General features: G+C 41.8%; 2 protein-coding genes, 3 non-coding genes and 1 pseudogene across 15 annotated transcripts in view; 1 reads left to right on the top strand and 5 right to left on the bottom strand.

Annotated features, from left to right (window-relative positions):
• Positions 1-482: 482 nt before the first annotated feature.
• Positions 483-3,994, bottom strand: RPS12 (ribosomal protein S12). Of its 2 annotated transcripts, none has more exons than XR_013534926.1 (6): positions 3,669-3,994; positions 3,501-3,551; positions 3,063-3,314; positions 1,415-1,517; positions 897-998; positions 483-568 (listed from the first exon to the last, which is right to left on the bottom strand). XR_013534926.1 is itself a non-coding variant. In XM_002746974.6 (6 exons), exons 2-6 carry the CDS (start codon positions 3,512-3,514, stop codon positions 506-508), a joined length of 399 nt encoding a protein of 132 aa, XP_002747020.1. In that variant the 5' UTR covers positions 3,515-3,551; positions 3,669-3,716; the 3' UTR covers positions 483-505. The 2 variants fall into 2 exon arrangements, 1 of the variants encoding a protein (XP_002747020.1); XM_002746974.6 differs by having other exon boundaries at positions 3,198-3,314; positions 3,669-3,716.
• LOC118153372 (small nucleolar RNA SNORA33) lies at positions 659-788 on the bottom strand. The gene has a single exon (XR_004742611.1). It is a non-coding gene; the product is annotated as a small nucleolar RNA SNORA33 (small nucleolar RNA).
• LOC118153376 (small nucleolar RNA SNORD100) lies at positions 1,081-1,156 on the bottom strand. The gene has a single exon (XR_004742615.1). It is a non-coding gene; the product is annotated as a small nucleolar RNA SNORD100 (small nucleolar RNA).
• LOC118153350 (small nucleolar RNA SNORD101) lies at positions 2,909-2,980 on the bottom strand. The gene has a single exon (XR_004742589.1). It is a non-coding gene; the product is annotated as a small nucleolar RNA SNORD101 (small nucleolar RNA).
• Positions 3,995-7,535: 3,541 nt separating the features above from the next.
• SLC18B1 (solute carrier family 18 member B1) overlaps positions 7,536-26,986 on the top strand; it is a 33,509-nt gene continuing 14,058 nt past the window's right edge. For 6 of the 9 annotated variants that reach the window (XR_013534923.1, XR_013534922.1, XR_013534924.1 and 3 more), the window contains exons 1-7: positions 7,536-7,674; positions 12,488-12,858; positions 14,600-14,739; positions 20,175-20,270; positions 20,609-20,682; positions 22,222-22,369; positions 26,515-26,671. Coding sequence is in view for 5 of the 9 variants with exons in the window: in XM_035296738.3 (XP_035152629.3) it covers positions 12,504-12,858; positions 14,600-14,739; positions 20,175-20,270; positions 20,609-20,682; positions 22,222-22,369; positions 26,515-26,671 (970 nt within the window). In the remaining 4 variants the exon portion in view is untranslated. Of the gene's footprint in view, positions 7,675-12,487; positions 12,859-14,599; positions 14,740-19,456; positions 19,538-20,174; positions 20,271-20,608; positions 20,683-22,221; positions 22,370-26,514; positions 26,672-26,986 lie in introns of those variants that run through there. The other 3 variants (XM_078370799.1, XM_002746973.7, XM_008995085.5) reach the window with 2 other exon arrangements.
• Positions 10,453-13,878, bottom strand: LOC108591304 (large ribosomal subunit protein eL21 pseudogene; annotated as a pseudogene). The gene has a single exon (XR_013534925.1). The product of XR_013534925.1 is annotated as a large ribosomal subunit protein eL21 pseudogene (transcript).

Below are 26,986 nucleotides of genomic sequence, written 5' to 3'. Positions count from 1 at the left end.
CTTGAACCCAGGGGGCAAAGGTTGCACTGAATCAAGATTGCACCATTGCACTCCAGCCTGGGCAACAAAAGTGAAACTCTCTCAAAAAAATTGTCAAAGAAATGTCCACGGACAGACTTGTCCCATAGCCAAAACTTGATCCTGCCCAACTTTGTACTTTCTGCTAACCTGCCCAGCATGTCACTCACTGTCCTGCTATAGATTGCAATCTACAGCACACACCCTCTCTCCAGATTCTAGGCTGGTCTAGTGGGGGATAAATGCCCATCCCTGGCCAACACCAATACCTCATGGCAGACCTGTTTTTGCTAGGGCTTTCCAAGGTTTGACAGTCACTGGTTGGGGAGACTTTCATCTAGAACCCAGGAAAGGTTAAATACAGAGTTGATATCACATTTCCAGTTAATCTATAGTAATTAGATTTTATGTTGCTAATGGGGACCTTGTTTTACTGCCCCAAATAAAAAGTCACACACGAGGAATGCGAGCCAAATAATTTATTTCTTCATTTCTTGCATTTGAAGTACTCTTCGATGACATCCTTGGCCTGAGACTCCTTGCCATAGTCCTAAAAAAAAAAAAAAATTGTTAACACTTAGGAAATTAAACAAGTTCTTCGTTTGATACTCTTGCAGAAATGTTTCCCATCACTGTAATTTGTTATAGCCATTTTCAGGGACCTTAACGACTTCAATGTCCTTAAGGCTCGTAACATGGCTTTACTATTGCCAGTTTTTAAAGTATGCCTGCACAAACACAATCAGGTAGGCAGATTCATTGGCTGGCTTTATTACAGCTTCTATTTCTTCATGAAATGCAGAAGATGCTTTAAAACTGATCAGACCAAATACTAAGTTATACATGGTTAACCAGCATAACCTTAAATAGTGACTTACCTTAACTACTACACAACTGCAACCAACCACTTTACGGGGCTTCCCCTCTCTGTCAATTTTACAGAGGCCTACCCATTCCCCTAGTTTCTTGTTGTCATCAACCTATTGGGAGAAAGTTAAACAAAACAAAACATCACATTAGCAAACATTAACACTACCAAAAATAAATTAAACCCAAAAGGTGGCTGTAGTCAGAAGGGTGACATGGCAGTCTCCTCACCACAGTTCAGTAGAGGGAGCCAGTTGTCATCATGTACAGCAAGCACAAAAATCACCTATAAGCCTGCTACTACTAATCTTTGTTGTATTCCAAGGTTAAAATTAGCATTCAATTCTGCAGGCATAAAATGTCTCTACCTATAAAATGCTTCTACCTACAATGACCTTTAAAATGGCCAGTATCAGGTCCATGTAATGTTTACACCTGCACAAACAGCTTAAGACCTCACAATATTTACCCTGGTATACAAGCAACACTGTGATCACATTTGTCCCAACACAATCCTTAGCAGCCTTACCTTAATTAGGTTGATCTGGTGTTCAGCACAAAGGGCCTCCACCAACTTGACATACATAGGCTCATCACAGTTGGATGCAAGCACACAAAGATGGGCTTGGCGCCTGAAATTCAAATTACAATGAAAATGAAACTAGAATTCAAATTACAATTAAAATGTAACTCAGATCTAACTCCATCACTCTTGCATTTTTAGGAGGGTTATCTTTACTAACACTGGCAAAACATAAGCCACAAATCATAAATGTGTACAAAACTGTTTAGGTCTGATGAATCTGCTACAGAGCATATACACATTCACTTAACCTACGTAACTGGTTTTCAGTAAAACTCCTTTCCCTGACACAGTGAATCTGTATATGTCATTTATAAATCTTGTGGCCAAAACCCAACCGTGGTAACTTTCTTGTAAGCCAGCTTCATCTACAAAAACATGTGAAAGGGTGGGCATGATGGCTCACACCTCTAATTCCAGCACTTTGGGAGGCTGGGACAGACAGATCACCTAAGGTTAAGACACCAGCCCAACATTCTGAAACCAAGTCTCTACTAAAAATACAAGTATTAGCCGGGCGTAGTGGCAGGGGCCTATGATCCCAGCTATTCAGAAGGCTGAGGCAAGAGAACTCCTTGAACCTGGGAGGCAGAGGTTGCAGTGGGCTAAGATGGCACCACTGGACTCCAGCCTGGGCGAGACTCCATCTCCACACACACACAAAAAAGTGAAATAAACTTCCAGATGATAAGAGTTGTGACATTAGGCCAGGCACGATGGCTCATGCCTGCACCCCAGCACTGTGGGAGGCCAAAGGAGCAGATCACCTGAAGCCAGGAGTTTGAGAGCAGCCTGGCCAACCAACAGTGAAACCTCATTTCTACTCAAAGTAGAAAAACTAGCCGGCCTGGTGGCCTGTGCCTCTAATTCCAGCTACTTGCGAGGCTGAAGCAGGATAACTGCTTGGACCTGATAGGCAGGGCGACTGAGCTGACCATCTCAAAAAAAAAAAATAATAATAAAGAAAAAGAAAAAAAAGGGGGGGTGAAAGGTGTGACATTAATTAACAACTATTCATTAAATGCCATTTAACATTGCCAAGGTACAAATATTACAAAGGATTCATACTAGGATCTAATGAATACATCAAACGAATGCAGTTTCTCTTGGATTGAACTAGCCAGATTACAACAAAACGAACTTAACTTGTCCTGTAAACCCTTAAAACTGCATTTAAATTCAGCTCAAGAGTAGGCTGCTTCATCAATGCAATCACCCTAAAAAACACATAACTCGAACCATCCAAATACATTAACATCCCAGATTCAAATAAATCTCCAATTATGCTACTAAATTCATCTAAAACCAAATGTTTTTGAAACCTGAGCTTGACGTTCCATTAACTTAATGCTTGTTTTACAAACTACCAAATGTAACGTGTCTCTTCATCTAATCTATCAGCCAGGTAAGTATAAAACTGATTAGCCCCACAACCTACAGGTTTGTCAGACTCTGATTTTCACTCATAAAAGGAGTGAAGGGGTATCCGACAACTTAAGTCATCATTCAAACACTGTAGTTTTGAGTGCTGATTCCCATTCCAAACAGCAACCCACACATTTGAAGTGGGCTTTATAGATCTGAGTTCTGATACCTTTTCCTAGGTTTCCTGTAGGTCGGATGCCATTCAGAACTTTTGCGCTAACACCATGAACTCCATGCCTTCTTCCCTTGGGTGGCACTTTTGTTCCGGTTGCAAGAACCCACAGTATGAGATTGATACACGTACTTGTCTAAGGCTTTGGCAGCTTCGCGAATTCCACGTGCTAGGCCATCGTGGATGAGGGCGGTCTTCAGCACCTCTTGTAAAGCAGTATTAACGTCCATTACACCTCCAGCAGCAATGCTGAAACGCGACACATCAGAAACACAGTTAAAGGCTCACACCGCGTAAGGCCTTGGACTCAACAAACACCTAAGTACAACACACGCGTTTACGGCGACCCGCCTGACCCAGCCCTGCTCCGCCAGCTCTCGGCCCACGCCTCAGCCGCATCCCGACCCCAACTTCAACCCCAGCCCCTGGGCTCACCCTTCCTCGGCCATGGCGGTGGGTTACGGGTGAAGCGGAATCTTGAACGCACTGAAATATAAAACCATTGACTTACTAGAGAACCAGATATTCGTCAACTATCCCAGTAGGAACACATCAGGACACGAATCACAACCAACACAACCTCTGCTGCCGCTCTCAACTTACCCCAAGCCTCCGCCTCCGCACGACTCGGCGGCGGCAGGGAAAGAGGCCCCGCGCGCCCGCATGACGGTATTTAAGGGCCTTTTCAGGACCCCTGTGCGCATGTGCATTCCCACCCTCGAAAGAGGTGGCTCCGGCGGTGCCTGGCCTGGGAAGTGTCTGTTTCCGGATTGCGGAGGTTCTGAGGCAAGAGTACTGCGAGTTTTCTATCTCTGTATAGGGCCTGTCCTTGGCGAGCACAACAGGCACTACGCGGGCAGCTTCGCATTGTCCTCCTCTACGGGGGAGAAACCCATCGAGGCCCAGGAAATTCATTCTACGGAGCGCGACAGGAGCCAAACAGGTGTGTCCGCGTGGTTTTTTTTTTTTTTTAAGTCACCTATAGCTTTGTATCCCGCTTAGCGCTGGTTTTAACCCTTTCCACACCACGTTTTACTTTTCCTGTTGTTTCTACAAGACTTAGCCTTCCCGAGCAGCTCACTTTTTTCCTTCGCTTCTAAGTCACTTTGTGTCGTTGTGGGGGTGATCCTCTACATGAAACGAGAGCCAACACGCTTTCACTGTTTCTAGCAGACTGGAGTGCAATGGCGCGGTCTCGGCTCACTGCAACCTCGGGATCGCGGTTTCAGGCGATTCTCCTGCCTCAGCCTCCCGAATAGCTGGGATTATAGGCGCCCGCCCACCACGCCCGGCTAATTTTTTGTATTTTTAGTAAAGATGGGGGTTTCACCATATTGGCCAGGTTGGTCTCGAACTCCTGACTTCAGGTGATCTGCCCGCCTCGGCCACCCAAAGTGCTGGGATTACAGGTGTAGGCCACCGTCCCGGCTGCTTTCACTATTTCTAGGCACTTTCCCCCAGGTGTGTTAGTAAAGAGGACCCTGCAGCCAGGGAGTCAATTCTAGTTTCTAAATATAGTCGGAGTCGCTTGTGAACGAAGTTTGTTCACCTGTCTTTGGTTTTTAACGCTGAATTGTGCTCGGAATACACAGTCCCGCGCAAATCAGGATTCCTTAGGTGCATTTTCAACACCTACAATGTGCCTGACGCACGGCCAGAGCCTGTGGCTATACACATGAAATACTCAGTCTATGAGGAATCCAGCATTATTCCATCCCGGACTTGGGGGAGTTAGCAATGTAATCCTAAGAATCGCCAAACTCCAATTTTCTTCCAGAAAGCAACATTTTAAATTTGGAAGTGATTGGCCGTCCCCCAATCCCCACTTCCAAAGCAAACGAACGAAACATTGCTGAATATGATCAATACTGCCGTTTGTTTTAATTTCCTCTCCTAAATAGCTGCCAATCCAGTGAGTATTTATTAGGCGCTTGGCACGAGCCAACGATGTGAATCCAGTTAGCAGCTATTTATTGCTAAGACGCTTGAGTGCAAAAAACAAAGATGGGTAACGCTCTAAGAACGCCAGGGGGTTCACCAGAACCGAGACCTGCTGGAATGTTAATAAACTGTTAAGAGTTCCGTTTTACATTTTCCTCTGCTTTCAGTTTCATTTTTAAAGCGTTGAAGCTGCTTCTCTGTCAGTAACCCGTGCAAATGTTTATTGAGCTTTTGATTAAAAAACAACAACAGGCCGGGCGCGGTAGCTCACGCCTATAATCCCAGCACTTTGGGAGGCCAAGGCCGGTGGATCACAAGGTCAAGAGATCGAGACCATCCTGGTCAACATGGTGAAACCCCGTCTCTACTAAAAATACAAAAATTAGCTGGGCATGATGGTGCGCGCATGTAATCCTAGCTACTCGGGAGGCTGAGGCAGGAGAATTGCTTGAACCCAGGAGGTGGAGGTTGCGGTGAGCCGAGATCGCGCCATTGCATTCCAGCCTGGATAACAAGAGCGAAACTCCGTCTCAAAAAAAAAAAAAACAGCGGGTTTATAAAAATGAGGAATCATTTCTGCTGCCCTGCTTTTTTGTGGTGGGATTAAGATTTGAGACCAAAATTAGAATACCTGAAAGCCACAGGGAAGATGCAAAATGGCAGGGGGTTAGGGAGTGGAAATGGCGTGGAAAGGTAAGAGGACCTCAGGCTTCTGGCAGCATTTGAAACAGGCTGAAAACAAAAACTAGGCCTGTCCTAGCACTTTGGGATATTGAGGTGGGCGGGGCACCTGAGGTCAGCAGTTCGAGACCAGCCTGGACAACATGGTGAAATCCCACCCATCTCTACTAAAAATACAAATACTAGCCAGGCGTGATTGGTGGGCATCTGTAATCCCAGCTACTCGGGAGGCTGAGGCAGAGAACTGCTTGAACTGGGAGGCGGTGGTTACAGTGAGCCGAGCTTGCACCACTGCACTCCAGCCTGGGTGACAGAGCAAGACTCCATCTCAAAAAAAAAAAGAAAAAGAAAAAATTATTCAGGCATAGTGGTGCGCACCTGTAATCCCAGCTACTGTGGAAGCTGAGGCAGAAGAATGGCTTGAACCCAGGAGATGGAGGTTTCAGTGAGCCAAGATCTACCACTGCGCTCCAGCCTTGGAGACAGAGCAAGACCCTGTCTCCAAAAAACAAAACAAAACATAACAAACCCACTAAAGGATTCCAAATCAGTGAGCATGGAAGGAGAGGATGGGGTATTCTAAATAGATGAAAGTGTAAGGGCAAAAGCATGAAGGCCTTCTTGCCTTTTTTGGAGGTTATAATTAACACACTTGTATTTTCGAAAGAGAATGTGGCAAATAGTGTTTCAGCACATTTCTCGTTATCTAAAGATAGTAAAGTTAAAACGCTAAGCATATTTGATTTCTTCCCCCCAAAAAAAGTTTTTAAGGAAGAAGCAGGGAATTTGGGAAACCTAAGTGAAAATAATCACTGCCAAACAGAATATTTATGTTGGTGGGAAATGATCAAGCGCCTTGTTAGCTAAGGCAGTTGTTCCCAGTACCAACCAATTCAGACTTGGTTTCTTTGAGCAGCTGCTAATCTGTTGTATTGACTCAGACGTTGTGGATCTGCGCTTTAATATTTCACCACACTAAATGTCTTTTCTATCAGTCACAAACCTCCCACCTTAGAGCTGGAGCTACATTTTTTTAAAGTCCTAGTTATATAATCAGTTCTAACCCCAGAATGAAGCCAAAGGGCACACAGGTGATACAGGAGTTTTTGTTTTGTTTTTCAAAGGGGTTCTTTAATATAGATTCTCCTAGTTCACTTTTTTTTTTTTTTCTGAGATAGAGTTTCGCTGTTGTTGCCCAGACTACAGTGCAATGGCATGATCTCTGCTCACTGCAACCTCCACCTCCTGGGTTAAAGTGGTTCTCCTGCCCCAGCCTCCCAAGTAGTAGGGATTACAGGCACTTGCCACCATGCCTGGCTAATTTTGTATTTTTAGTAGAGATGAGTTACTCCATGTTGGTCAGGCTGGTCTAGAACTTCCAACCTCAGGTAAGCTGCCCGCCTTTCGCTCCCAAAGTGCTAGAATTAAAGGTGTGAGCCACTGAAGCTGGCTCTCCTAGTTCAGTTTTTAAGGTTACCTCCTCTCAATATCAGAAACTGGTAAAGGTGGAAGACAAGACTACATAGAGGTTACTGGCTAGTCACTCTTATACCAGCAGAGTATAACACATCATGTGCACAAATATGAGTCTGACATACATACGAAAAATAAATGTATTTAAAGTTTGTATTAGGAACAATACTGATGATAGCAGGTAATTTGTTTCACTTTTTCTTTTTTTTGAGACAGAGTTTCGCTCTTGTTACCCGGGCTGGAGTGCAATGGCGTCATCTCGGCTCACTGCAACCTCTGCCTCCTGAGTTCAGGCAATCTCCTGCCTCAGCCTCCTGAGTAGCTGGGATTACAGGCACACACCACCATGCCCAGCTAATTTTTTTGTTTTTAGTAGAGACGGGGTTTCACCATGTTGACCAGGATGGTCTCGATCTCGTCATCTTGTGATCCACCCGCCTCGGCCTCCCAAAGTGCTGGGATTACAGGCTTGAGCCACCGCGCCCGGCCATGTTTCACTTTTTCTATATGCCAGGTAAGGTGCTAAATTCTTTTCAGGTATTTTTTTCCCCTTTATTGTTATAGAGACCCTATCTGGTTGTGACGCTATCAGCCCTCTTTAATGGGTCAGGAAACCAAGGCTGAGGTGGTTGCCAAGATCACACAGCTAATAAATGTGGAAGCTGATATTTAAGCTCAGTGGACTTCAAAGCCTGTGCTCCTAAACCTTTAGTCATTTGAATGATTGTCAGAATGTGGAAAGGAGGTCACTGAGAATTCAAGAACAACTCTTTACATCTCTGGTTTGGCAAAAATACAACTGGTTCTATCCCACTGTGCTAAAAGCTATACAGATGGAAAAAGGGAATATTGGTGTTAGATTGTTGCATTTGGATTTGGATTTAGAAATTTGGATTTCTGAATTATCTAAGTGTAGATGTATCTAAGTGTAGATTTATCTAAGTGTAGTTTGCTAGGGCTGCCATAACGAAGTACCACAAACTGGGTGATTTACCCAACAGAAATCTATTATCTCATAGTGCTGAAGGCTGGAAGTCTGAAGTCAAGGTGTTGGCAGGGTTGTTTCCTTCTGAGGGTGTGAGGAAGAATCTATTTCAAGCCTCTTTCCTAGCTTCTGGAGGTTTGTGGGCAATCTTGGTGTTTTGTGACTTGGGTTCGCATAACTCCAATCTTTGCATGATATTCTCCCTGTGTGCATGTCTGATTTTGTGTTTAAATTTTCCTTTTGCTAAGGATATCAGCCATATTGGATGAGGGACCCACCTGCTCCAGCATGACCTCAACTTAACTAATTACATCTACAATAAACCTATTCCAAATAAGGTCTTGTTCTGGGGTGGAAGGGGTTAGGATTTTAACGTATGAATTTTGAGGGAACCCACAGTTCAACTCATGATGGATGACAAAGAAGGAGGAGATATAGAATGATCAAGTGAAAGAAAGCATCTATGAGATGAACTGGAAAAAACACTTGGAAGACCAGAGCTGGAGAGAAAAACCGGGCTGAGGCATAATAATGATTTCCTATCTTGGAGTGGTCAGGAGGACCCTGTGGTGCAGGGTTCAAATTCCAGCTTACTGTGTGACCTTTTGATCTATGGGGTCAAAAAAATACCAATAAAAATTCCACCATGTTATTTGGAGAAAATGATATTTCTGTAGAAATTCAAAGTAACTAAAATATTCAAACCATTCTTGAAAAAGAAGAATAAAGTTGGGAATTTTTTTACTGCCAACTTCAAACACATCGGGTCTTGATATGCAATGGAAGCAAGTGAGTGGAAGAAGCTAGCACCACCTAAAATCTCTTCTGGTGAGAGTGGTAGCATTCTTGAAGAGTGGGGCTGATGTTCTAACTACGGTGCCTTACACCTGGCTCCAATGGTATCAGCAGCACATACTGCAAAGTTATGTCCAGCTGGGGTCAGTGCCATGCATACAGGACCATTTAGGTGGTGTGAGTTTGGGCGCTTAATCTCTAAGTGGTAGGCATGATCCTCCTGATGATACTATGTGTTACCTAATAAGCAATGATCAATTCATTTTCTGCTTAAATTAGCCAATGTTTCTTTCTTTTAAATTAGCAACAGGGACCCCTGACTGATAGAAATGCTAGGAAGAAAAATAGAAAGGTGAAAGGGCAAAAGATGACCGGGGCTGTATTTGGATAAGGGGATAAGAATGAATTTCTTGGCCAGGTGTGGTGGCTCACAGCAGTAATCTCTGCACTTTGGGGGACCAGGACAGGTGGATTGCTTGAGTATAGGAGTTTGAGACCAGCCCAGGCAACATGGTGAAGCCTGGTCACTATTATTAAATAAATAAATAATAATAAAGAATGAATTTCTCTGAGGAGGTGGCATTTACACAAAGACCGTATTACTCCATTTTAGTTTGTAAAGAAAAAACATTCCATATGTGTATATATGTCTAAATTAACATATAAAACTGTGATCAGATAATTCTGGTAGGCTGCTAATGGCTTCCAAAGATCTGTCCACATCCTAATCCCTGAAGCCTGTAAATGTTACCGTATATGAACAAAAGGGCCTGTGCAAATGTGGCTAAATTGGAGAACTTGAGATGAGGAGATCATTCTGGATTATTCAGGCTGGCCCTAAAGTCATTCAAAATATCCTTATGAGAGTGGCACACGAAGATTACACATAGAAGAGAAGAGGCACAGTGACACCAGAGGCAGAGATCAGAGGGATGTGGCATAAAATGCCAGTAGTCACTAGAAGCTTCAAGAGGCAAGACATAGACTCTTCCCTAGAGCCTCTAAGGGGACATGATCCAGCTGACACCTTGATTTTGGCTCAGCGACACTGATGTTGAACTTCTGACTTCCAGGACCTTGTTTTAAGCTACCAAGTCTGTGGTGATTTGTACAGCAGCCCCAGAAAACTAACACAATAATATATTTGATTATAAAACTGATCATCTGAAGGGAGAAAGAGGCACAGAGATTAGAAGAAAGGGGAGGATAGGGATATGAATAGGCTTTATGTAAATTAAAAATAGATGGACACACAAAACAGATTTTTTTTGAGAACATAAAGAAAATGATTTGCATTAAACATGCAAGAATGATTGCAAATGGGGAAAGGAATGAGAATGGAGATACAAGGAAATCGATGCAACAGAAATGAAAAATTCAGTTGGCAAAAATTCAGATGGCAAGATACAGGTAGGGATACTTCCTGTAAGATAGAGGAAAAAAAAGAAAAAATAATAACTAGGTAGGAGTGGCAGCACATGCCTGTAGGCTCACCTACTCAGGAGGCTGAGGTGGGAGGCTCACTTGAGCCCAGGAGGTTGAGGTGGCAGTGAGTCATGATAATGCCATGGTAGCTTGGGCAACAGCGTGAGACCCAAAATAAAAAAAAAGAGAGAGAAGAAAAAGAGAAATAAGAAAAAAGGGCCAGTTTGGGTGACCCAACATCTACAGTCCAGAAATAAAGCAAAAGAGGAAATGAATCATCAAAGAAATCATTCAAGAAAATTTCCCTCTACAGATTGATGTTAGATTTAAGAGAAAGCATAGAATTAAATGAGACTGGAGAAGCTGTCAGGGGTGAGATCATAAATGTTTCATAAGGCTACTTTAGGAAACTTTTGCTAGAGTGGAACTTTGTGTTTAGAGTGGTTCTAAAGGTTCTCCTTACAACTGGCTCACTGGGGAATTTTTGCATAAACTTCAAGAACCAAGGTAACATCGCTTCCTTGGGAAGTCATCCAGGACCCATTTGCCAAAGTAAGTGGTTCTTCCAATATGTTTGTATACAACCGATTGCATTATAGATTATTAATTAGTGTGAATTTTATCTGCTAGAAAGAGTGCTACTTGAGGGCAGAGTCTGGATGGGGCTCATTCATCTCTAATTTCATAATGCCTGGCACAAAGGTGGTAACTCATTCTTTTGTTTTGCTTTTTGTGATGCGTTGGCTTCAGATCAAGAATTTACCAGTCCTTAAACTTTATTTATTTGAGATGGGGTTTCCGCTCTTTTGCCAGGCTGGAGTGAAGTGGCACAATTACAAACTTACTATCAGCCATCCCATATATTGGAACGGACCTTGTACAGTGGATCTGAGGCAGATTCTCAGTCGATAAAGCCACACTCACACGATTCTTCAGGATCTTGGCTCACTGCAACCTCTGCCTCCAAGGTTCAAGCAATTCTCCTCCCTCAGCCTCCCACGTAGCTGGGACTACAGGCGTGTGTCACCACTCCCGGCTAATTTTTTTGTATATTTAGTAGAGACAGGGTTTTACCATGTTGGCCAGGCTGATCTCAACCTCCTGATCTCAGGTGATCTGCCCACCTTGACCTCTCAAAGTGCTGAAATTACAGATGTGAGCCACCGTGCCCAGGCAGTCTTCAAGATTTAACACTTCCCAAATAGTAAATAAGGTGAAAATAAGTGAAACCTATTTTTTTTCTGCAAGAAAACCGTGAGCGTCAGGGTAAGGTAGCAGCCATCATGTTCATGTCCTAGGTACTAACACCTTATCGCCAATGCTCACAGCCGCCCAACAAAGTAAACGTTATAATCCCAGTTGTACAGATGGAGAAACTGACCTTGTCATGCGAAGTTACACACAGCCAGTAAAATACCCTGACTTGGAACCCTGGCACCTGCCTCCAGAGGTCGCACTCCTAGCTACTTCACCATGCTTTCTCAATATTCACTAGTATTCTTGCAAATATTTTTCAACCACAGCTGCTTCACATCGGTTAATTCATTTTCAGTTCACTAGTGTCTGGTTTCAATAATTACGAACTCTACCGCATTTACCCACTGTGAAAAATAATTCACTCTTCCAAAGGTCCTGTGTAAACCTAATTTTCAGCTGGATGCCTTGGCTCCCGCCTGTAATCCCAGCACTTTGGGAGACCGAGGCAGGTGGATCACAAGGTCAGGAGTTCGAGACTCAGCCTGGCAAATATGGTGAAACCCCGTCTCTACTAAAACTGCAAAAATTAGTTGGGTGGTGGCGGGCGCCTGCAGTACCAGCTACTTGAGATGCTGAGGCAGGAGAATCGCTTGAACCCGGGAGGCGGATGTTGCAGTGAACCGAGACTGGGCCACTGCACTCCAGCCTGGCGCACAACAGGGAGACTCCATCTCAAATTAATAAATAAAAATAAACCTAATTTTCTAATTTGCTTTTGTGTCTTTCAGTTGAGGTACTCCCTACCTTTTCTGTGTCTAAAGAGCTTCCTTTCTTTAAATAGGAATAAATTGAACTAATTTTCAGATAGAGGGGAGTCCAACTGTATGGAATATAGACTTATCTTTTTTCACTCTCTCACATACAGAATTAAAAAGGACAGCATGTTACCGCAGCTGAGGTGGTGGATTAAGATAATGGGGCGGAGGGAGCTTTGCTCCACCCCCGCCCCGCCCCCGGCCTGCCCCCCGAGGACTCAGAGTCCTGGAAGGTTTTGCAGAGCTCCGGGCAGAGCTCCTGGCAGGGCGAATCGCTCGCTACCCACAGGGAGTCGGGAATGCCAGAGCCCAGCTGAGCAGCGCTACCCACCGGAGTGCCAGTCGATCGTTGGAGATCGAATCCAAGGACGTGACTTGAACCCGGGAGCTGGGGCACCGGAGTCCACCTACCGGGCATGGACGAGCCGGCTGACCTCGAGGGCCCACGCGAACCAGGAGGTGACCATGAATTGCGTGGCCGGTAACTGGGAGCACGGCGGCGGCTTCGGGCCTGTCTCTTTAGTTAGGAACGATTGAATTGCCTTTAGTTTGATTCTTTTCTGAGAGATCGGAAAAGTCTGGGGCCTGAGCATGGCCAGCGTTTACTTTTCTCTCTGAACGGGGTGAAGTTCCAGGACTGGATATGTGTCGTGATTTCTAATGATTTTCTAACCTATACCTCTGCTTTTAAGTACTGTGTGTTTAATGCATTCAGTAAGTATGCCATTAGGCAAATGTAAAACGTTACCTTTCAAGTACCCACTGTTGTTTCCCTTCTTTTTTAACTTTCTCTCATTTCCCTTTCTCATCTAGTACAAACATTGTACAAATAATCTTAAGACTTCCTCATGTTGCACAGATTTTTGTTGTTGTTCTTTTCTGGGCTGCAATGGCAACCTCTGAAAAATAGAGCAAACCAAATATATTTTTCTTCTTCTTTTTTTTTTTTTTTTTTTACAGTCCAGAGGTCTTTTATTTTATTTTATTTTTTTAACACCTATTATGCCATGAATTCATAGGGAATAGGTTCCAGCAGCTCAGGCTCCTTCCCATTGGTTCTTACAAAGTGTGCTTCTCTGGGTGGAGCAGGCTGTCGCTTCATTTGGACCCACGTACCTTTCTCTTTGGCTTCTTTCTTTTTCTGATCATTTTCCTTCACATGTTTTAGAAAGCTGTCTCGCCTCTTAGAGTGCTTGATGTGCTCAATATGCACATTAATTCTCTTGGCAAGAATCTTGCCCTTAACTTGTTTGTTTACAACAATGCCAACAGCATGCTGGGTAACATTGTAGACTCTTCCAGTTTTGCCATGATAATATTTGTGGGGCATTCCTTTTTGAACAGTACCCGTTCCCCTGATGTCTACAATATCACCTTTCTTATAGATTCACATATACCTGGCCAAAGGAACAACTCCATGTTTTCTAAAAGGCCTAGAGAACATGTATCGAGTGCCTCTCCTTTTTCCCTTTGTGTTCGTCATTTTGGCGAATTACTGGAAGATGGCCGTTCCGGCCAAAAGGCATGTTTTTCTTAAGTTTTTCCTTAAAACAATTTAATTTATAAATGGCTGATGGATTTGCTTGGATATTTGAAACTCTGAGTAATTAACTTCTTGTCTTTAAATGGCAATTTAGCCCGGGAAATAAGTGTTAAATTAACTGATGCAAAAGACTGGTAATTAATGTAAAAAAAATATTGATTTATGAATTTGTGGGACTTGTTTATCCAGAAGCATACCATTGTAAGTATTAATTCACCAGCTGAATGATTTAGCTTGTTTTCTCCTACTTATACTTCATTTGACTTCAATACTGCCTTAGAAATCTTATTAAGTTATCATTACATGCTTGAAACATTGAGTTTCATGTAGCATTTGATGCTAGTAAGTTGAGAAAATAGGATGCCACCTCATCCTTTTTGAAGGGTTACTAAAGACCAGAGAAGCAGACTTAAAGGTGAAGGCAAAAGATCAGATGGTTTGATGATTTCTGCATTGAAATTCTAACAGAGAAGGGTATGTAAATGAAAGCAGTATGTTTTCAAAACTGTAGTAACGTACAAGGTTATGTTCCATTTGATCAAATATGCTATATTCATAATAGCCCTAAGTTCAGTAAACGATATCTTCAGAGTGCAACATATGTGCACAGAAATCACATTTGTGTACTTTGATCAGCACTGTCAATTATATGGCTAACTGCAGCATGTTTGCATTCAAGGTGATGACCCTGCAGGAAGTGCAGGAGACACTCCCAGGCGGCTTTCCAGAGAACAGGTTTTTGTACTGATATCGGCAGCTTCGGTGAACTTAAGTTCCATGATGTGCGATTCTATACTTGGACCCTTTTTCCCCAAGGAGGTAAGACACTTTCAAATCTTTAGGAGCTCTATTTTTTTATTAAAGCCTTTTAAATTATTTCATTTTATAGTATGTAAAATGTAAAATCTGCATATAGCACAGATGATGTATACAACTCCAGCCACTAGAATACTTTTTATAGAGTGCTTGATACCCGGAAAAAAAATCTAGTCAGAAAGAAAATCTTCTTGGGAGGTAATTCACCTAAAAGTAGTTGATCTTCTGAGAATTTCATGCTTATCATGCAGTCTGATTAATCTTTATTTGGTTTCTGCAACTGAAAAAAGGAGTGCACTGAATAACTGAGATTCAAATGTTACTGTAATAAGTCTATGAAAAGACACAAACTATTTCTGGGAGGTTTTATCCACATTTAGAATTAGGAAGTTTTGATTCCCCAGATCCTCCACCCCCTCTTTTTTTTTTTTTTTTGTTTTGAGACAGGGTTTCACTCTTGTTGCCCAGGCTGGAGTGCAATGGTGTGGTCTGCCTCCCTGATTCAAGTGAATCTCCTGCCTTAGCCTCCCAAGTAGCTGGCATTACAGGCACGCACCACCACGCCAGGGTAATTTTTGTATTTTTAGTAGAGCCGGGGTTTTGTCATGTTGGCCAGGCTAGCCTCGAACTTCTGACCTCAGGTGATCTGCCCACCTTAGTCTCCCAAAGTGCTGGGATTACAGGCATGAGCCACCACGCCTAACCCCACAATACCGCCTCTTTTGACTTGAATTTCTTAAGGACTGTAGCAGCAATGTTTATGCAAGGGAGGAATTCTGATTAATACGGGCTGTTCCTTCTAGTCCTAGCCTTTTTTATGGTGTTAGGGTTTATAGGTAATGACACATTCAAAGAGAATAATCCCTAGTGAGTCCAACTGGATTCCAGATGTCAATAGGATATAGTATGGAATGAATGTGACTGGTTTGGAGTGGAGACAACATGTCCATATGTTTTATTTTGTGCTTTTTGCCAAATCCTAGGCTCACAGTGCAGTGGCAGCTTCTTAGTCCCCAAACTGGAGTTAAAACACGTAGTCCTCCATTCCGTGTGCTACAGAAGAAGATAACGTGGCTTCTCTGCTAAAGGAACAATATTGCCATGTACCCATACAGTGCTCTCTGGCTTTTAGTACACATTCCCCCCATTTACCCATTTGATCACTGCGACAACCTCATACAGTAGGTAGAATTGTGAGAATCTCAGCCTGTTGCAAATGAGGAAACAGACTCAGAAGCTGTGACTTGCCCAATTCAGTTCTGTTAACTAGAGGTTTAATGAGTTCCTACTCTAGAGCAGGCTAAGCGTGGGATGTATTAAAGTAGAATTCAAAAATCAGGGAAATGGCTCTACCTTATTTGCCCATTGGGAGTGAAAAAATATGGGGAAAAATGTTTCCAATGATTTGGATATCCTTTAAGAAAAGGATGTCCAGAATGTTACATGACTTTTTTTTTTTTCAATTATCATTTTCTTCTGGCTTCCTTCTATCCATACTAATGTTACGAGATCCTAAAAGGAAGAATGGTTAATTCTGCAGATAGGAGAAGAAAGAGTGATATTTTCAGGATAAATCCAAGGTGGGACTTTTTTTTTGTTTTGAGACAGGGTTTCACAGTCACCAAGGCTGGAAGTACAGTGGCATGATCAGGGTTAACTGCTGCCTCAACCCCGCAGGCTTAAGAGATCCTTTCACCTCAGCCCCCTGAGGAGCTGGGGCACAGGCACGTGCCACCAAACCTAGCTCTTTTTTTCTATCTTTAGTAGAGATGGAGTTTCACCATGTTGCCCAGGCTGACCTTGAACTACTGAGCTCAGGTGATCCGTCTACCTCGGCCTCTCAAAGTGCTGAGATTACAGGCATGAGCCACTGGACCTGGCCTATGGTGGGTCCTAAGAGATGATAATTCTTACGGTGAACAATAGAGGTGGAGGTATTCTAGGTAGAGTCACAGGAAGAGCAGAGTGAATGGCATGTTTCTGGGGAACAGCAGACAGCCTCTTGATGTGGCTTAGGCCTGGGGTGAAATGAGGTCTAATAGGAGACTGTGGATTGGAGGGGGCAGGGCTGAGATAGGAAGGAAGGGCACTTGCATACATACCAAGGACTTAGTGGGCAATCGTCAGAGGTGTTTGAGCAAGACAGACCAGTCTGGCCAGACTTGGGTTTTGTAAATAATAATAATAATAATAATAATAATAATAATAGGAGCCTGTGGAATTGAGATGGAGAAGAACGGGAGTGGATCAACCAGCGAGAGGGGCATTTCCTAGCTCAGCTGGAACTCAGTGAGCACAACCAATGTTAGTTTCCTCTAAATGAATAGCACAAAGGAAAACCAGGCTGTGGGCGTGTGCTTTTTAAGTTTTTGACTGAGTTTTTTGCTTATAGGAAAGGTTCACTAAAGAAAAAAGTCAAGTTTTTAAAGAATTAAAGTTCCTTTTATTCAAAAGTCTTACTGAGGACTACAGGCTGAGTATTTAAGTTCACAGTTTGTCTTCAGGTAGTGGAGATTCAGTACGTACAAGGTCACATCAAAATTTGGGTATAAGAGTACATGTGGTTATAGATTTCCAATGTACCTTTGGTTATAGTTTGTAAAAGCATAATCACAACCTGTTAGATGCTATCTTATGTGTAGAAAGAGGCAAGGCTGGGGCATTTATCATTTAATGTAATAGCTTAGGCAAGAGATGTGGGGGTCATGTGCTTTATCCTTTTCTGTCTTCAACGCATCCGTCCCAAGAGCTGCATGTTGTCACAGAGTCAGGGGCTTTGGGACATTATGCTGGCAAGCAGAAATGAGCAAAACGTGGCTTCTGACATTTGCTACTACTTTGTCTTGCCTTGCAGAGGGAAGGCCTTTCTTAAATTCTGGTGTGGGATTCGTACTTCTATTCATCATTTTTTCTTGCAAGGCTCATCCTTTATCAGACGACTAGAAATTGCTTTATTTATTTATTTATTGAGACAGAGTCTCGCTCTGACCCAGGCTGGAGTGCAGTGGCATCATCTCAGCTCACTGCAATCTCCGCCTCCTGGGTTCAAGCGATTCTCTCACCTCAGTCTCTCAAATAGCTGGGATTACAGGCACGCATCACCACACCTGGCTAATTTTTTTTGTATTTTTAGTAGAGATGGGGGTTTCACCATACTGGCTGGGCTGGTCTTGAATTCCTAACCTCAGGTGATTCGCCTGCCTTGGCCTCCCAAATTGCTGGGATTACAAGTGTGAGCCACTGCACCTGGCCCAGAAATTGCTTTTAATAGCTGTTTTTGCTTTCTTAATGTGAAGCAGGATCCATGTTTCAAAAATGGCATTCAGCTATGTGGTTCTAGCATATCCTGTGTCAGTGTTTCATTTCCACAGCGAATATGGGAACATGCACATGATGGAAACTGTGGTGGTGCAAAACCCTGTAATCTTTGCAAGTCCCTGTCCTCATCTATAAACGGGACCTGCTAAAAATACATCCCTTATTTAATTGTTGTTAGATGCCATGTAAAACAGCACTTAATAGAGATTCTGGCTCATAATGAGGGTCTAATAAGTATTCATTTCTATGGCCATTACAGGTTTTCTGCTGGATTCTAAATTAAACACTTATCAGAACTACTAAGCAAAGAACATTGATAATATAACTTGACATGAATGCTCTTCTTATGCCTTAATTGACTCCTTTCATAGTCCTTTATCTTTGAGGAACCTGACCTGTGTGTAGTAGAAATGTAGACCTCGTGTTCCAGTCAACATATGGCATAACCATTTGTTATAGTGCCATTAAAGGTATTTTAATGAGATCGCTCTTGTACCCACACCATTATTTCCTGTGGTTATTAGTACAGGAAGGAGAATGGATAGTTATGAAGCCCAAGAATTATGGACTTAAATCTTGCCCAAGCAATTACTGTGGAGCTGTGGGCCCATCGTCCCTGCCCTCACCCACTATCAAGTGCAAAGGGACATTTCTGAGGACTTTCCTAGAGTAAAAGAGAGGCCCTTCCTAAAATGTAGCTTAGAACAATAGAGTTCACTTATCTGCCTTCCTGTGGTATGATGCCATGAGGAATGTAGAGTTTGTTTCAAGAGACCTAGTCTGACATGGAAAAAACGTCCTTGAAAAAGACAAAGATTGAATGACGATAGTATCAATTTTTATCTTAAACTGTAGTTAGAGAGAAAAGGTAAAGAAAGGCAATCATGGTTGTAGGGAAGGGATGTTGAAGAGTGCAAAAGTGTGTGTGCAGGTGTCCATTTCTGTACTGATTTTGAAATTGTTGCGAAAATCTGAAGCTCTTTCAAAAGAATGGATCTAAAGTGGACTTTTCTGATCATAAGTATTCACTGCTGGTACAATGCCTCATATGTACAAGATGGTCAGTATATGACTGATGGCAGTTCAGGATTGCACTTCGTAGTATGCTAAGTTGCCAGTCCTATCTTAAAGACATTAAACTCATATTTTGATTCCTTAAATTCCTATAGCTGGAACCTGATATAAGGATCTGCCATAGTTCCAGGACTTGACAAAGTTTCTTAAACTTTCTATTTTTATACGTGAATATAGTTGTGTATCACAGTGGTAGCATTTGAAATTCAAAAGAAGTAGATTTAGAATAAATAATATTTGTAGCAAATTTTAGGAGCTCACTGATAGAATAGGCTATACACATTAGTAACTGTAACTGATGGATGATAAACTACCTTGGCTGTTTCAGGAGAACGTAGCATGTCAGGGGAGCATGTTTCACCTGTGTTGTTGATGACAGGAAGGAAAACTGTCGTCTCCAAACTGTCAGGTAATTGGTATTACCGTCAGAAACAGAGACCTAGACTGACTGAGCCTCGATCTGACCCATGTGCCAACTCATAGAACTTCCTAAACTTGAGTTTGTAGACTGGCAAGTGTTTTTTGTTTGTTTCCTGTAACTAAATGTGATACCCCAAAGGAAGTGTGTCTGAATCACCTGTTTCCTCAGTCCTGTTACTATGCAATAGGGCCCAGATTTCCTTATCCAAGACTTTTTTTTTTAATTGCATTTAAGGTTCTGGGGTACATATGAAGAGCATGTAAGATTGTTGCATAGGTACACATGTGGCAGTGTGATTTGCCGCCTTCCTCCCCTTCACCTATATCTGGCATTTCTTTTTTGTGTTTGTTTATTTTCTCTGATTCTGACTTTCGCAGCTAAAGCTAACAATTCTCTATAGGATAGGTGAGTGAATTACGTTCATGTCAGAGACTATGGTTTACTATCTAAACTATTAATAGTTTCCCTTCCTTCCCCACCCCATTTATTTGAAAAGAATAAGCTTTTTGAAATTGATATACAGATAAAGTTCGCAAGAAGATGAAGCTCTGATCTAATATTGCTGTTTTTTCATATGAATGCTCATTTTTCTTTCAAACTCTGTTTCCGTTTCTGTTCTTTAAAGGCTGAGAAAAAGGGAGCCAGCGATACGATTATCGGGATGATCTTTGGATGTTTTGCTTTGTTCGAGTTGCTGGCGTCTTTGGTATTTGGAAACTATGTAAGCATGAAGTTCATATGTACTTCTTAGTTTTTAAAAATCGCATGGTGGATTATTTTCATTTAGTAGTCTAGAATTTGCATTGATACAGAATAGCCATCTTTGTAGTTTTATAAATTATACCACTGTGAATAGTTCCTTCCTCAGAATTGATTGATTTTTAACTCTTTCCGTGTTTGTAAGCAATATGTACTGTCACTCTGTTAAAGAATTATTATAACGTATTAACTGTACATGTCTTCTCCCATCCTGTATTTTCCAATACAGTGGATTTGTTTATATCAATAGAGACTTGTAGAAGTTATCAATTGACCACTCTGCTTTGACATTTATTATAGCTTGTACAAATTGGAGCAAAATTTATGTTTGTAGCTGGAATGTTTGTCTCAGGAGGAGTTACAATTCTCTTTGGGTGAGTCATTTTCTGATTATATTTGGAAGCCTGAACAGATTTTGTGATCTATCTTCAGTATAAAATGTTAAAGGCTTTTTAAGTCAATGGTTCCATTATTGTTTGTCGAATGTATAACATGTGATAATGATAGGAGTTGAGAGAGTAGAGAACGGGGATAAATGGGATTGATTTTAAGGAAACAGGCCTCTGGAGGATCTCCATGATGCTCGCTACTGAACCTCTTCATTAGGACTCCTGTGATTGTGAGTGACAGAAACTTAACTCACTTTTCTGAGTCACAGAAACTTACTAGCTTCAGTAAAAAACTGAATTTCTCCAACAAAGTCAATTCAAAAAATATCAGAATACAGATTTGAAACAACATCATGAGAAACGTTTCTTCTTGTGATTTGAACGAGCCTTCTCCTTTAGGTGGCAAGATGACCCCTAGCAGCTTCAGTAGAAAGTGCCAGTTTCCTAACAGTTCCTATTAGAGTCACAGAATGAACCCTCACTGGCCTGATCTTTGCTGATGGTGTTAGTGGGTGGGGAAGAATGTTCTGATTGGCCAGACCCGGTCACATGCTCAGTTCAGAGCCTAGCATACAACAGAATGGTTTTCCCCATTGCTACTTCCAGAAAAAGGGAAACTGAATGCCACAGGCGAAACAGATATGAAAGTTCTTAAGCTTAGAGTTCTTAAATCAGCAGCACAGTACCAAATAATATGGAAGAGCTTATATGGGGAACATAGAGGAATAACAGTATAATAAGATTATAATGAAGTAAACGCAAGAAAACTTAAATGAAATGGGGTTAAAAAATTTTTGGAGGAGTCTTTTATTTTCTTTCTTTATTCCTTTTTTTTTTTTTTTTTTTTTGAAGATTTGAGTCCTACCCCAGGAGAGACCTGAAACTGAGTTCTTTTTCTGTTTAGGTCTTGTCGGAGTGATTCTGCATGGTTTTTTTGTTTGTTTGTTTTTGTTTTGAGATGGAGTCTCGCTCTATTGCCTAGGCTGGAGTGCAATGGCACAATCTCGGCTCACTGCAATCTCTGCCCCCCAGGTTCAAGTGACTCTCCTGCCTCAGCCTCCCAAGTAACTGGGATTACAGGTGCTCGCCACCATGCCCAACTCGTTTTTGTATGTTTTAGTAGAGATGGGATTTTGCCATGTTGGTCAGGCTGGTCTTAAACTCCTGACCTCAGGGGATCCTGGCCTGCCTCAGCCTCCCAAAGTGCTGGAATTACAGGTGTGAGCCACTACATCCAAATGATTCTACATATTCTCAAAAGATCTATTTAGTGCTATCATCTGGTGGACCAGTATATCAGCAGAAAAGGGCAACTAAGCTGTCATTATGACTCAAATTGTTACCAAAAAAAGAAAAAGGGGAATTTCCTCCTACTGAAAAGATAACAAAGCAACTCTTTAAAAAAAAATCATATTGTAAAGTGATTTATTCTCATAACTATGGGTGATATACTACTCTTTTTGGTGAGTACAGTTAAAAAGGAGAACCAGCTTGACGTTTGAGAATTGTCTTATTCCTTTTTAGTGTATTGGACCGAGTTCCAGATGGACCAGTATTTATTGCTATGTGTTTTCTAGTGAGAATAATGGATGCCATTAGCTTTGCTGCAGCAATAACTGCATCTTCCTCTATCCTGGCAAAGGCTTTTCCAAATAATGTGGCTACAGTATTGGTATGTATTTAATAAGTATTTCCTACTTCCCTTTGAATGTAAGACAAAATATTTGCTTTCCTTTCCAAGTTAAAGCTGAGGTCCATTCTTCTGTACTTGTATTTCTTTACTCCCTGTATTATTGTTGCCTTTCACCCTCAGTTCAACTAGCAGCAAGCCTGTCAATAAATGTACCATTGGTGTTACTTAGGTGTTACTAGTTTTAGAATTCCTGAATGCGCAGTTTGGCTGGTAAGTGTGGTCCAACTCAGTCGTTCTTTTTATCACTTAAAAAAAAAAAAAAAACTCAGGCCGGGCAGGTGGCTCAGGCCTCTAATCCCAGCATTTTGGGAGGCCAAAGTGGCTGGATCACCTGAGGTCGGGAGTTTGATACCAGCCTGACCGACATGGAGAAACCCCATCTCCACCAAAAAGACAAAATTAGCAGGGCGTGGTGGCGCATGCCTGTAATCCCAGCTACTTGGGAGGCTGAGGCAGGAGAATCGCTTGAGCCCGAGAGGCGGAGGTTGCAGTGAGCTGAGGTTGCACCATTGCACTCCAGCCTGGATATCAAGAGTGAAACTCCATCTCAAAAGCAAAAACAAAAAATCTCCTTGGTACTGTTTTGCTATCTCCCTGTAGCCTAGATTGTGGCTGAGCTGCCTGAAGAATTCCTCTGCTTTAGAAAAGAGTTATCCCTAGTGGCAAAATAATCAGTTCATACTAGAGTCCTACCTTGATTTGCCCCAGATTAATGCAAGGGATCTTAGAAATCATCTTGAAGTGCTTAAGTGCTTCTGCTCTGTCTATCTGAGGAGGGCTTTTGCATTTTGACATAAACATCCAGATCCCGGTGGCAATCATATTGACATATATTTTTTTTTTGAGACGGAGTTTCGCTCTTGTTACCCAGTACTGGAGTGCAATGGCGCAATCTCATCTCACCACAACCTCCGCCTCCTGGATTCAGGCAATTCTCCTGCCTCAGCCTCCTGAGTAGCTGGGATTACAGGCACTCACCACCGTGCCCAGCTAATTTTTTGTATTTTTAGTAGATACAGGATTTTACCATGTTGACCAGGAAGGTCTCGATCTCTTGACCTCATGATCCACCCGCCTCAGCCTCCCAAAGTGCTGGGATTACAGGCGTGAGCCACTGCGCCCGGCCCCATATTGACATATGTTTTTGTGTACTGCCTAGGTGCTTATAGACCTAGTGTTAATGACATATCAGATTCCCATCCCATCTCTAGGCAGTTGTCTCTCTGACCCCGAGAAGGCTTTCCCATCATAGCACTGTCTGTCTGGGCCCATGCATGTCTGAAAGACTCATATCATACTCTGCACGGCACCCTTATAGCATATAATTGTTCTCTAGACTTCAGAGTCTAATCAACTTAGTACCAAGGACTCCCTGATTTTCTCATTTAATACTGCAGTTTGAAAATTTGCACTGTCAGATAAACCCTTTGCTGTGTAAATAGTTCTTCCTACTTTTTATTAAGCATTTGTGTATATAGCTGGATAGGTTTAAGTTTTATTGCCATTTGGTAGGTATACCACTTACATTTTCAGGCAATATATTTCTCAGAAAGGGGTCAGAACATTAGTCTGTTGATACACTCTGTAAGATAAGGGTTTATGGCTAAGCAGGTTTGGAGAGTGTTGTATGCTGTCCTCTAACTTAGAGATGTCCAGTTCACATTAATATCTTAAGGCCTTGAAAATCCTGGAGTAGGGATACTTTATTTAATGTTCCACTGTGGAACCACATTTTTTTTTCTTTTTTTTCTGCAGAGACAGGGTCTTGCAGACCTGTCTGTTGCCCAAGCTGGTCTTCAACTCCTGGCCTCAAGCAGTCCTCCCACTTTGGCCTCCCAAGGTGGCTGGGATTATAAGTGTGAGCCACCATGCCTGGCTGGAGCTATTTTTTTCAAACAAGACTTTTGATCTTTTAAAGAGCTGGTTTTCTGTGGAACACTCTGGAAAATGATACTGTGATAATCATAACAATCCATTGGGTTTTCTAATCAGCAAGAGACATCCGTGTTGCTAGGCCAAGTTTCTGTATAAAATTGCAGCCAACAGCTAACAAACTAACATGGTAATTGATCTGGATGACCTTATTGTGATTAAAGAATTTCAATGTTCTTTATGAGGTGTTGAAAGTTATGAATGGAACACTTTTGTGTACTCTATGAGGTCTGAGGATATAAGGTTGCAAGCCACAGATCTCTGTTTAAGGTCCCTAAAAACTAGATTGACCTAAAATGTTGGCAATTTCTATAGTGGTAAACTCTTTTTACCATAGCATTGTTTTGTTTAACTTTAAACAAAATAATTGTATATGGTACAAAATTCGAAACTTATGGGAGGCAGGGTAAAATATAGTAAACATATTCTACATGTAACTGTTGCTTAGCCTTTGTATAATACCAGTTGTGTGGGTGCCCAGCCCTCCATCCCCTTAGGGAAGGCAACAGATAATGCAGGTTTCTTCCAGAAAAATTCCACATATATGTATGTACACACACACACACACACACACACATACACACACACACACACACACACACAGAGAGCATGATTTCCTTTCTTTTCTTGGACAGGAATATTGAGGTATCTCTCTTTTCTCTTTCTTTTTTATTTGAGACAGAGTCTTGCTCTGTCGTCCAGGCTGGAGTGCAGTGGCACAACCTCACCTCCTGGATTCAAGCTATTCTCCTGCCTCAGCGTCCTGAGCAGCTGGGACTACAGGCACGTGCCACCACACTTGGCTAATCTTTTGTATTTTTAGTAGAGATGGGGTTTCACCATATTAGCCAGGTTGCTGTCAATCTCCTGACCTTGTGATCCACCTGCCTCAGCCTCCCAAAGTGCTGCAATTATAGGTGTGAGCCACCGTGCCCGGCCTCCCTCTTTTTTTTTTTCTTTACACAAATGGTAGCATACCATAGGTACCATTCAGCACCTCACTGGTTACACCAACAATGAAATCATCTTGGAGATCTTTCTGTACCTACACATAAGGTGCTTTCTTACTCTTTACTTTTCTTACTGGCTGTATGGCATTTCACTGCTGGATATAACCAATTTACTCACATCCTTGATGAATATTTAGATTATTTTCATCTTTTGCTGTTGCAAAACTGCACTATAGTGCATATGCTTGTATATATACCATGTCATATCTGCATGTCTATACTTGTATGTTAAATTCTTAGAAGTGGAATTCTGGATCATATGGTATATGCATATTGATAGATTTGCCAAATTGCCTACTGATGTTCACTAACCAGCATTGTGTGTTAAGTAGGAGATAGGTGAAAACCGGTATCTTGTGGTTTAAATTTGTTCATTTCTTTTAAGAAGTGAGGACGAACTTCTAAAAGATCTTTGTGTTTCATTTTATGTGTCAACCGTTTATTTGTAGCATTTGCTCATTCTTCTATGGGTTGTTTATCTTTTCCTCATTGTAGCACTCACGATGTATTTGGTGAATTAGTTCTTTGTCATTTTTTTCTCTGTTCTTAATTTATCTTTTGATTTTTTTGTTTGTTTGTTTGTTTGTTTGTTTTTTTGAGATGGAGTTTTACTCTTGTTACCCAGGCTGGGGTGCAAATGGCACGATCTTGGCTCACCGCAACCTCCGCCTCCTGGGTTCAGGCAATTCTCCTGCCTCAGCCTCCTGAGTAGCTGGGATTACAGGCACATGCCACCTCGTCCAGCTAATTTTTTGTATTTTTAGTAGAGACGGGTTTCACCTAGTTGACCAGGATGGTCTCGATCTCTTGACCTCGTGATCCACCCGCCCCAGCCTCCCAAAGTGCTGGGATTACAGGCGTGAGCCAACGCACCTGGCCCATCTTTTGTTATTTTTGTGTGTTATTTTTCATATTTTCATGTAATCAGATTTATCAGTATTTTCTATCTTCTGTGTGTTATGTCATGATTAGAATACCTTCCCTACCACAAGAATTTTTTTAAATTCCTTATTTTATTTTTCTAATATTTTTATAATTTCAGTATGTGCATTTAAACTTTGGGTCCACCTTGGAAATGTGTGTATGTAAATTATGAAGAAGGTAGAAATTTTTTTTTAGATAGTACCTTGTTAATTCTTCAAATTAAATATATGAACTGATTTTTTTTTTCCTCATTTTAAGGGAAGTCTTGAGACTTTTTCTGGACTGGGACTAATACTAGGTCCTCCTGTAGGTGGCTTTTTATATCAATCCTTTGGCTATGAGGTGCCCTTTATTGTTCTGGGATGCGTAGTTTTGCTGATGGTACCACTCAATATGTATATTTTACCCAATTATGGTAAGTCCACGCTTATCATCCATTTTAAGAACCTTAAATATATGTTTATACCTTTGTAAGATACCAGTTTACCAGATGTTTTATTTTATATAATCAAAAATAGCTCTTAAAAATAAATGATTCTTTTTTCAGTAATATAGGCAATTAGTTTATATGAATTTCTGTCAATTGCAAATTCTTTCCAAACTTTAAAGCTAGCAAATATTTAATTTCTGACCATAAACCATTATCATATACCATGTCTACCAGAGTTCTTCTTGTACTGAACTAAATACCAAAACAGGAAGTTTCTATGGGCCACACATGGCCCAGTCT

This window comes from Callithrix jacchus, chromosome 4 (genome assembly GCF_049354715.1).
Source record: "Callithrix jacchus isolate 240 chromosome 4, calJac240_pri, whole genome shotgun sequence".
NCBI lineage: Eukaryota > Metazoa > Chordata > Mammalia > Primates > Cebidae > Callithrix > Callithrix jacchus.
The sequence above is the reverse complement of the archived record's forward strand: the minus strand, read 5'-3'. Positions and strand labels throughout refer to the sequence as shown.